This window comes from Osmerus eperlanus, chromosome 12 (assembly GCF_963692335.1).
Source record: "Osmerus eperlanus chromosome 12, fOsmEpe2.1, whole genome shotgun sequence".
Classification (NCBI taxonomy): domain Eukaryota; kingdom Metazoa; phylum Chordata; class Actinopteri; order Osmeriformes; family Osmeridae; genus Osmerus; species Osmerus eperlanus.
The window spans coordinates 430,066-441,927 of record NC_085029.1 but is presented as its reverse complement, the minus strand read 5'-3'; the positions used below and the strand labels follow the sequence as shown (position 1 = coordinate 441,927).

Below are 11,862 nucleotides of genomic sequence, written 5' to 3'. Positions count from 1 at the left end.
TTGCATAACACAAGAAATAAATTAAATGTGACCACTACAATGTCCACAGATTGTACATACACACCTGTGCGCATGCTGGAAAAGGGCAGGCTAAACTGCCCCAGGAAGTCGTTTCTGGAAGTGTAGTCATGGTCTTCTACCAGAAAGCGTACCAATGTGAGTTCAGGCACGTGAAGAGTGAAGTTGAAAGTACAGTCCCACCGAGGGTTAAACCCTGCAACACAGAGATTTTTTTTTCTTTTCTTTTCAACAGCACTGTGTTCCTTCCATATTGTACCACTATGAAAAGTATCTTTAGCAAACTTTGTGTAATAAAATTGCAGGGATGAAAAATTATTGTTTTGTTATTCAAGGGATTCACAACAACCCATATAGAAATTAAAGATGTGCTATTAATGCAGAATATTTATTTTTCTTTAATAGATCAGAAGAAAAACCTGGGGCCAAATGTACAAAGGCGCGTGTGCATGAAAATGGGTGCAGAAACATGTGTACGGGAGTTTCAGATTTATGAAAATGTGGTTTGAGAATCTGTGCACTTGGGCCACAAATGAGTATTGCCAAATGTGATATATTTGGGGGCCAAGCAGCAAAGCCACGTATTGTGTTTCTACCTTTTCTTATTATTGCGGACAAAGCAGCAAAGCTGCGAAGGCACCAATTGTTTTTATTAATAGTATTATTGGTGGCCAAACAGCGAAGCTGCGGAGCCACTTAAGTGTTTCTACCTTTTCTTATTATTATTACGCATCTTCTTCCGCCATTGGAGTGTATGGGAGTCTATGGCAGCCCCTAGAAATTTGGCACACTCATTAAGGACAGTCCCCTCTTTATTTTAACCAAGTTTCATGTCTCCCATTGGAGCACCCTAGCGCCACCAACGGGTCAAAGTTGGACACGAGTAACTTTTGAACCGTACGGCAGATTTTCAAAAATGAAGTACCGTTGGATTCCCTATATCAAGATGAGTTCAACACACACTGACTTCTATTTCCGATTATATTGATTTTCCGCCATTTTGAATTTGAAGGAAAAACTTTTTTCCGCTACTCCTCCCAGGGGTGCAGATGGAATTTTTGAACTGGGGGGGGCCAAGCTGTCAGCAAATGATTCCAACTCAATTAGTTATTTTGTGTAATATATATGTATATATACTGAAGCTGCAATAAACATTAGTATGTCAATCATGCACCAAAACTTCATGCCCTGCTAATGTTTTATTTAAACATTTGCTGATCTCAGCAGGATGTAAATGATTACAAATATAACAATGTGTATGAAAACGGAAGTATAAACACAGATTTACATAAATAAAAATAAGTATAGCCTACATAGCATGAAATGTGAAATGAAATGTACACTTTAAATTAAATATTCGGAATTCCCTCTGCAAGTATGACTTTTCATTGTAAATTTTTTCCAATAATAAACTAAATTGATGTTAAAAAAATAAACTAGGTGAGTATCTCTTAAAAAATTCTATGGTGAACCCATCTGGGCCAGGGGCTTTGTTGTTAGGGAATTGAGAAATAGCTGTTAGGATCTCCTCCAACGTTATAACGGCATCCATTGCCTTAGCTGCTTCGTCTAGTGAAGGGAGCTGGCTATTCTCTAAAATAGCCAGCATATTCTCATTATCTGTGGATCCATGGATTTGACTTTAGACTGGTACAGGGCCCCGTTCGTCGTAAGGGTTGAAGCTAAGTTAATCAATTGTCCCTTTAGCCCGTTAACATTAGCGAGATGAGTGAGAACAGCAAATATCGGTTCGTCAACGGCTGATCCGCATCCAAATCACGTGGTTAATTTCAATCAGGCTAAACTTTAGTGATGTGTCATTCGTGAACGATTAGTTCATTTTGAACGAATCCTTACAAGGACTCGGGAGTAACGAGTCCTCTCAAAGAGTGATTCGTTCATTTTCTCGTGGCCGCGCATCGGGACTGTTGCATAGGCTCGTCCAAGTAAATATAAATGATTCGTTCATTTCCCGACTCGGTCTTTCTACGAGTCTTTGGATCATTTTTCACGTGACCTGCATAGGCTCTGTAGTGGTAGCTAGAGGAAATGAATGATTTGTTCATTTCCCGACTCGGTCTTTCTACGAGTCTTTGGATCATTTTTCATGTGACCTGCATAGGCTCTGTAGTGGTAGCTGGAGGAAACGAACGATTCGTTCATTTCCCGACTCGGTCTTTCTACGAGTCTTTGGATCCTTTTTTCACGTGACCCGCATTGTATTTTTTAGTAGAGGAAACAGTTTCCTCATTCCCTTTCGCGTTGCCACTGTTTTAGTAAGACGTGAATGATATTCGCTCCAGTCATCATACTGACTGGTTTTGTTATTTTCACTTTACATTTACACTTTAGTGCAGTGTAATTGTTTGCCGTGATAATTAAATGCTAGTGTGATAATAAATGACCAAATCATACAAACTTAAAATAATATCTGCTGGTGCACGTCATGCACTAACCTACATGAGAATATGATACGTGTTTGCAGTGGACGGATAGCCCCCCCCCCCCCCCCGTTGAAATGAACGAATGACTTGAAAAAAGATTCGTTCATTTTACTAAACGAGATTCAAAGAACCGAATCAGTAAAATGATCCGAACTTCCCATCACTACTAAACTTATCAGGGAAATTGCACGTGCACGTCCTACTTCAAAAGGCAGGAAAGGTCGATCACCAAAACCGTGATTTTCTAACGGTATGATGGCGGAAAAGACGAAAGAGAGAGCAGTGATAGGCTATTCTCGCCATCCGAGCAAACTATTATAATGAGTCTCTACGAAGACAATAAGCACATGGCTAAGTCAAACACCGCCACCGCTGCCAGAGCAAGACAAGCAGCTTGGCAAAAAATTGCCGATAAGCTAAATGCGAATGTTTTGGGGAAATGTATAGGCTCATCTTAAGTGCCTCATTACCCCAATCAATCAGATCACATTTCTTTAAATGTGCCTGCTGGCAGTAGGCTTAATGGAAATTAATAATCGAATGAGATCTTGCTAGCGAAAATAATGATCTCAACTCTTTCAGAATAAGTAGGCTAGATAAAAACAATGCCAAAGAGTATCTAATTGATACGAATTCATAGACACTTATGAGGATATATGTAGGCTACTGCGCTTATATCATGTACTATATATGTGTATATGCATGTAGGCCTATGTGTAAATCCCTCTTTGATTTCATTGACTGGGACATGGCCAGGGAATATGATGAATTGATTCATCAGCTGGTTAAGCGCCAAGTACACTTTTCTTACAGCAACGCATGCTGCGGCTTTGCCAATGTTTTCTGCATTGCCTATACTATATAAAAATGTAGCCTATACCTGACGCAAAAAACCTCAAGGCTATGCAGAGTCTGAAGCACAGTTAAAGTTTCAAGTAGCTTTATTGTCAATTTCTTCACATGTCAAGACATTAAAAGGAATTGATATGACGTTTCCCACTCTCCCACCTTGAAACATATAAAAAGCACAGGCACAACAGATAAGACAAGACATTTCCTAAAACATTGCGTTACATATTCACATACAGCAGCATAAGCTCATAATAAAGTATAAAGCTTGCTGCAGCGTGTGATATTTGCAATGTACGGCCCGAGAAGATCTTGCAAATAAATGAGTCCTTGTCGGCTGAATCGATATTGCTCAAACAAGAACTCATCCGTGTGAAATAAAGGATCTTGGCAATCGCGAAGAACTCTATTGGTATGGAAAGCTAATCGAACTAAAATATAGCTCCTTGGTCAACTGGGTCTCTCAAAAAGGGAGCTGCCATGTTATTTTACGGGGGTGTGGCAAGCTTATCCAGCTACACTTACGTTAGCCTGCTCTGGAGCAGGTTAGTGCTAATTGATATGTTACTATGGTGATTTATCGAAAGTTGCTTCCACGAACCAAAAAGAGGGGCGTTTTTTATCTTAGCCTGAAAATTAGCTCGCTAAACCGCTTAGCGAGCTACGACGAATACCCCCCTGGTCCTCATAAAACGATGCAAAGGCCTTGTTTATCTCAACTGGATCTGTTGTGAGGTTACCCTGTTTGTCTTTTATTTTGTGAATGGCGCGTGTAGCCTGTGAATGTCGCAGCTGTCTTGCAAGAAGTCTGTGGGGCTTGTCACCCAATTCAAAATATTTTTGTTGTGTTTTGAGCCAACTCTTTGCGAATGTATAGTATTATGTTCGTATTTTAAGTTGGTGATCATCTCAAGAGTGGCATCATTGGGATTATTCTTATATGAATTTTCTTGAAGAGATAGGTCCCGTTCTATAGCTTTTAGTCTACCGTCTTCACTTTTCCTTTTACTGGAGACATAAGCTATGATATGGCCCCTGATGACAGCCTTTAGTGTTTCCCACAGGATAGAGTCGTTGACATCACCAGTGTCATTCTCAGTGATAAAGTGAGAAATAGGTTCTTGAAGGTGGTTAGAAAACTGTTCATCTGCTAGAAGTGTGGGGTCAAAGCGCCACTGACTGCGTCCAGCTCTATCTACCCCTATTTTAAGTATCATGGACAATGGCGCATTATCTGATATAACAATAGGTTGGTATTGTAAGGCTGGGTGTCAAACCTGCCCCCACCTCCCATATGCTAAAGTCTGAGGTTTCTGGACGGTCTCAACTTGATGGCCCTCACACCCCATTCAAGATGTGGTCTGATTGGTTGTCCTTGTGTATAAAGGGAATTGTAATGCATTGTTCTGTGGATTCTTCATCTCCTGAGACCTTCGCCTCAGTTTTCCCTTGTCCTACTGTCCTACTCCTTGCTCACCTCTTTCTCTCTCTCTGATTTACAATGATCATGGTAGAGTAGGTAAGATTTAAAGCTTTCATTTTGTAACATGTTTGCCTTGTAATTGATTTCACTCATTTGCAATGTTATTAAATGCGTATTTCATTTAACCATACGTTGACCATTCTTGCTCTGATTTAACCCATATAGTCAAATAACTAGAATTATATTTGTATTGGCATTATTTGGTTCATGCTAATACACTGTTCAGTTTCCCATCTTCCTTTATACCATAGGGGAATTTGTTTTGGTTGTTTGGACAATATTTAACCCCCTACAGTTTTGGTGACCCCGACTACGTGATATGTTTCAAGCAATTCAGTTACAGTTTGGTATACCGGTGTTTCAAACCATGGTGCGGTGAGTAAGCATTTACAAATGTACATTAATTGTGTTCCGCCTGGTTCTGTTGGTAGAAGCCTATTACCAGTTTCTGATATTAGCTCCTGCATGAAAAGAACAAAAAATGGAATGGGAAACTGAAGTTAACAAATTACTTAACCTGTGGGAAGAAGTTAGCGTTAACCAAACGTTATCTGAATTGAGCGAGAAAGACAAGAACGGTCTTAAAACTGATTTTACGCTAGCTGAAATAATTGAACATTGGCGAACTGTAGGAGTCCATAAAAAGAAAGCAGAAAAGAAACAAACATTGAAGATTAGTGTACATTTAATTGGCAAATGTCTTCTCAACTCTGTCCACAAAGCAGTGACCCCTTTTTGTGCCACAAGGCAACACACCGCTAACAACAGCAGTGAAGAGACCAACCATGCTGGCTCACATTCTACTACTGAGTGTTCAGACACAGATAGTGGAATTGGTGCGCAAATTCCCTAACCGCGTTCTACAAAGAACCGTCGTGCTCCTGATCCGCCACGCATTGCTGCCATAAAAATGGCGACAGAGGTAAAACCCAAGCCCCAGCAGCCCCCTCATATACAGTGTAACTTCTGTAAAAGACAAGGACACACCGAAATGCGATGTTGGGATCTTGGTAGAAATATGCCTATTCCACCCACACGCTTGTTTTATGCTAACAACAAAGTTAGATTTTGTCATGCTTGTCTAAGAAGTGGTCACACTGAGTCCAAATGTTGGGATCTGGGAAAGGGTAGGCCTCCCCCATTTTTCATGCAGCATAAGCTGAGCCTTTATCAAGACAAACAAACCTTAAACTTTTTAACGTGATTACATGCAATTCCAACTATCTTTTACATTTACTTAATTCAGGTCCAAATTGTGATATTGCTTCATTCCTACTGTATTACCCCTGTGTTTAGTCTTTGTTGTAGTTCAAAGATTCGTTGGGGACAGTTTATTTGTTGCTGCTCCAGTTCCTTTAGCTGCATATGCATAGTGCATATGGTTTGTCCATCCATGAGTTCTTATGTTGGTTTGTGTGGATGAGTATTGGGTATTGTGAATCAGTATGTACCTTTGTGTGTTTTATAGAGTTGGTGGTAAATGTTCTAGGTATTAGCTAAATCTTCCTTTAAACTATAGGGGAATTCGTTTTGGTTGTTTGTACAATATTTAACCCCCTACAGTTTGTTACAGTTTCGACAGTTGATAACAGTTTTGAGTCCAGTAAAAAATAATCAATACGGGAGTATGACTTATGCACCGGAGAGAAGAAGGAATTGTCCATCACTGTTGGATGTTTAAGCCTCCATATATCAACTAGGTTGAGGTTGTCAGCTAAAGTGTTTAGGCGAACACAGGAGTTGATTTTTGAAGGGATTTGGAAAACTGTTTATCCAGAAGAGGGTCTAGCACGCAGTTAAAGTCGCCCCCTAGTATAATATTAGTACTGGAAATGTCTGGAATCAAATTAAAAACCTTCTGAAAGAAGTCTGGGTTGTCAAAATTAGGTGCATAAAGGTTGACAAATGTTACTGGAACAGAGTTTAGGGTTCCAGTCACTACTAGAAACCTACCATTGGGATCATTAATTGTAGAGGATTTGATGAAAGGGACATTCTTTCTAGTTAGGATTGCCAACCCCCTAGCTTTAGTAGTGAAATTCACTTCATACTGTTGGTCTACCCAACTGACCTTAAGTTTAGCTTTGGCGGTATGTTTAATGTGTGTTTCCTGCAGAAACATTATATCAGCAGACAAGGATTTCAGATATGCAAATACTTTAGCACGTTTCATAACATGACCAAGACCCCTCACATTCCAACTGACAAACTTATAGCCACTTCCATGCACTTGAGTTGTAGAAGCGTCATGTGTTATCATCTAGCTTTGTAATGCAAAGTAAGTATACATTGTCAAGAGAACATCTAAAGATATATATATCAGCTGGCAAAGAAAATGAAACCCATAACCAATCCACCACCCTATTCCCCCCCAAAGCCTGGAGACTACAACAGAGGTAGCTCCCGCTGCTGCACGGCATCTCTTGGGTTCTCATGTCTCGAACTCGCAACCCACCAGGCTATAAGACTGCCCCTTCCTATTTGATAATGGTAACAACGAAACAGTAATGTTACAATAAACAGCTTGTTAACACACAGCACAATGTAGACGCTACCCCTCCAGACAAAGTTACGGCAAAGCCGAAGGCAATTAGCCTGGCTCTGCCCTCCTACGTACTTCCGCTCAATGTTATTTTTGCTTCTGTACATAGGTCTGGCCATGAGGTACGTAAGTCAGATTTTTCAGGTTGATTTTCTACCGGCGAATCAGCGAACAGAGGGAGTGGCTGAGAACGATGACGTTGATGTCGTGCGCTAGTTTGTGTTGTAGTTCCGTAATGGCGGCGGAGAAAGGTGTGAACAAAGCCATTCGGTCCGTTGTGGCAACGCTGCCGAATATCCAACAGCTAAAGCCGGAGCAAGAACAAGTTTTGCTGAGTTTTGTTGGTGGCCATGATGTTGTGGCCCTCCTCCCCACGGGGTTCGGGAAAAGTTAGATTTTCCAGCTACGGCAGCTAACTCTGTTACAGTAGTGGTGAAGGAATTGGCTAAGGCGAACGCTAGCGATTGGTTATGGCAGATCAGAGTGGCTCTGGGCAGATCCAATAGTTTTAAACTTCAACAGAGTACCCGCCTACAAGGAAGTCAACGCTTGTCAATGGAGCGAGGCCAGACTCTCTGTACAAATGCAATGTACGAGAGTCTGGTTAGGACCAGGCTAGAAGGCAATGCCTCAGTAGGCTAAAAATAGTAGGTAGAAGAGGGTTAGCCTAGGTTTTTACGTGACAACATATATGCCGATGGCTATAACCACAAAATAAATCGTTCGCCATAATAACAATCACTTCTAAAGAACCACTAGCGATAACATCAGAAAGGAAAATGTAAGCAGCCAAAGGCACATGACGTTAAGCTTATAGACAGTTAGCATAGCAAGCAACCTATCAAAAAAACTAAAAAAACTGCTGTCCTCTTCAACTCACGTCTAGTCAAAAACTCACAGGTCGTATGGTTGACAGTTCACGTTGAATCTCGTCGCCTAAAGACTGTGGTGATATGGCTGTTGAAATCTCTGCATGCTGCCCCTTGTCAGCGTAGTATGATCCATCTACTCGTTCGGGTGTGGATGGCTAAACGAAGACACAAGCTCTTGAGCCTCTTGGGGAGAGAATAGCTGTTTCTTGTGTGACGAACAGCTTAGCTGGGTAGTGCAGAGTAGGTTCGAGGCCAAGGTTGTAGAGGGCCTTCATGACATCTCGGTACTCAGCTCGCTGATTCAAAACATCCGGACTGTAATCTTCAAAAATGTGAATTGGATCGCCACGATACTGGAGTTTACCCTCTAATTTTGCGGGCTTCACGTATCACCCGATCGCGAACTTGGAACTTGTGGAAGCAAATCAGAATCAGAATTCTGTTTATTCGCCATGTATGTTATACAAACACGGAATTTACTGTGGCAGGGAGGTGCAAACACTAAACATATACGAATCTTAAATTAAGTAAAGGTACAGAAGTTTAACTATTCCTAAGAACTAAACAATCTTAGAATAAAACAATTGAATATAAAATAAAATATATATAAAAATAAGAAAAAGAATAAGAATGAGCAGCATAAGTGGTCAACATAGCGCAATCAGATACTGGGTTAAATAATGAATGAATGTCAATGGGAGTCCTTGGCCTTGTTGAAGAGGCCAGTAGCAGATGGAAAGAAACTGTTCTTATGGCGTGAGGTTTTGGTCCTGATGGACTGCAGCCTTCTGCCGGATGGGAGTAGCTGGAACAGGGAGTGGCCAGGGTGGGAGGGGTCGGCCACAATCTTCCTCGCTCGCCTCAGGGTCCTCGAGGTGTGCAGGTCCTCGAGGGTAGGCAGATTGCAGCCGATCACCTTCTCAGCAGTGCGGATGATACGCTGCAGTCTGCTCTTGTCCTTGGCAGTGGCAGCAGCGTACCAGATGGTGATGGAAGAGGTGAGGATGGACTCAATGATGGCTGTGTAGAAGTGCACCATCATTGTCTTTGGCAGGTTGAATTTCTTCAGCTGCCGTAGGAAGTACATCCTCTGTTGTGCTTTCTTGGTGAGGGAGCTGATGTTCAGTTCCCACTTGAGGTCCTGGGAGAGAATGGTGCCCAGTAAGCGGAAGGACTCCACAGTGTTGACTGGGGAGTCGCACAGGGTGATGGGGGTGAGTGGGGCTGTATTCTTCCTGAAGTCCACAACCATCTCCACTGTCTTAAGAGCATAGAGCTCTAAGTTGTTCTGGCTGCACCAGGTCACCAGGTTGTCAGCTTCCCACCTATAATCAGACTCGTCCCCGTCAGAGATGAGCCCAATGAGGGTGGTGTCGTCCGCAAACTTCAGAAGTTTGACAGACGGATGACTGGAGGTGCAACTGTTGGTGTACAGGGAGAAGAGCAGAGGGGAAAGGACGCAGCCCTGAGGAGATCCGGTGCTGATGGACCAGGAGTCAGAGACTTGTGTTCCCAGCTTAACGCACTGCTTCCTGTCAGACAGGAAGTCTGCGATCCACCTGCAGGTGGAGTCGGGCACGTTCAGCTGGGAGAGCTTGTCCTGAAGCAGGGCAGGGATGATGGTGTTGAAGGCAGAGCTGAAATCCACAAACAGGATCCTGGCGTAGGATGCTGGGGAGTCCAGGTGCTGTAGGGTGAAGTGGAGGGCCATGTTACCGGCGTCATCCACCGACCTGTTGGCTCTGTAGGCAAACTGCAGTGGGTCCAGGAAAGGGTCGGTGATGGATTTGAGGTGTGCCAGCACAAGGCGCTCAAAAGACTTCATAACCACAGAGGTCAGGGTGACGGGTCTGTAGTCATTATGTCATGTTGGCCTTGGCTTTTTGGGCACAGGGATGATGGTGGAGGACTTGAGACAGGCTGGCACATGGCATGTCTCTAGGGAGGTGTTAAAGATGTTGGTAAACACCGGAGACAGCTGGTCATCGCAGTGCTTGAGGGTGGCAGGAGAGACAGAGTCCAGCCCAGCTGCTTTGCGGGGGTTCTGCCTTTTGAAAAGTCTGTTAACTTCACTCTCCTGAATGGAGAGAGTCGTCACTGTAGAGGGGGGGAGGGGGGAGGCCTCTTGGGTGGGAGGGGGTAGATGGGACAGGACAGGACAGTCCAATTGTCATTCAAATCTACAGTAGAACTCGTTCAGGTCGTTGGCCAGGCGAGAGTCGTTAGTGGAGTGGGGGGCTCTGGGCTTGTAGTTGGTAATCTGATTACCAGATCACCGCCTTGCTAAACCTGTTCTTCGACTCCTTGAATCTGTCTCTATCCCCACTCCTAAATGCTTCCTCCTTCTCTGACCTCAACCTTCTGAGCTCTGCTGAGAACCAGGGCTTGTCGTTGTTGAAGTTCACCCTGGTGCGTGTTGGAATACAGCAGTCCTCACAGAAGCTGATGTATGATGTCCCAGCCTCTGTGAGTTCATCCAGACTATTGGTAGCAGTCGTGAACATATTCCTGTCAGTACAGTCCAAGCACGCCCGCAGATCCTCCATAGCCTCACTGGTCCACTGTTTCGATGTCCTCACAACAGGTTTACAGAGCTTTAATTTCTGCCTGTATGCAGGAATCAGATGGACCATGGCATGGTCAGAGTGACCCAGTGCTGCACGAGGGACGGCGTGGTAGGCTCTACTGACTGTAGTGTAGCAGTGATCCAGAGTGTTCTCTTCTCTGGTTGGGCATTTGATGAATTGTCTGTATTTAGGGAGTTCGTGGCTGAGATTACCTTTGTTAAAGTCGCCGAGTACGATAACAAGGGAATCCGGGTTTGCTCGCTCCACACTCAGAATCTGGTCGGCGAGCATGCGTTGGGCCTCTTTAACCTGTGGACCCGGCGCCATGTAGACTCCGACCAAAATGAGTGACATGAGTGACCAAATTCCAACTGATCGAGGTTTATCCTACGATTTTGGCCTAGCGGTGAGGGCACGATGAGCACGGTCTAAATCTGGTGTTGAAGGAAGGACATTTTCACCCAACACCTCCACCAGTAGTCCAGCAAAAAATTTGGTGAGACGTGAGCCCTCGACTGACTGGTAGGCCAATGATGCGTATGTTATTCCTTCTGCTACGTCCCTCCAAATCCATCACCTTTGCCTGTAGCTTAGCATTGTCGTTGGCTAGGGCTGAGCAGTTAGTTTCCAATTCCCTAATGCTATCGCTGACCGCATTGGCATTAGCCTCAAGGGATAGCAAATGGCTGTCATGGCCATCTACTTTGGATTGCATCATATCAAGTTTTGACTCGAGGGTTGAGAAAGCGGATCTGAATTCAGTCGAAAGGGCCGCCCTATGTTCTTCTAACATGGCGTCCATATCAGAACGGCCAGCAGCCACGCTATCCTTGGCAGTAGTGTCGTCCTTTCTTGTACTTCTGCAGTTTTTCGTGGCCATCTTCTCACAGGATCGATTATTAGGGGTTAATAGTTGTAAATGAATATTCGTAGGGTAGGAAAAAAGGGGCTAAATTCACTACATTTATAAAGTAGGTGGGAGCGTGAAGTAAACGTGTCTACTCCATGTTCACGACGACCGGAACTCCACAAATTTACCCTCTAGAAGCAGACTCAATAGGTCCCTAAAACATCTCTCCTCCTTTCA

At 43.5% G+C, this 11,862-nt stretch overlaps 2 protein-coding genes across 2 annotated transcripts in view; one reads left to right on the top strand and one right to left on the bottom strand.

The window, feature by feature from the left end:
• The window catches only part of plcd3b (phospholipase C, delta 3b), an 80,641-nt gene that overhangs the window by 3,139 nt on the left and 65,640 nt on the right, over nt 1-11,862 (bottom strand). Inside the window, exon 14 of the mRNA XM_062475128.1 lies at nt 65-214. Within this exon, the coding sequence (XP_062331112.1) occupies nt 65-214 (150 nt within the window). The remainder of the gene's footprint in view (nt 1-64; nt 215-11,862) is intronic.
• Nucleotides 1-11,862, top strand: part of LOC134031502 (sperm axonemal maintenance protein CFAP97D1-like) — a 63,611-nt gene that overhangs the window by 46,516 nt on the left and 5,233 nt on the right. The window lies entirely within an intron of this gene.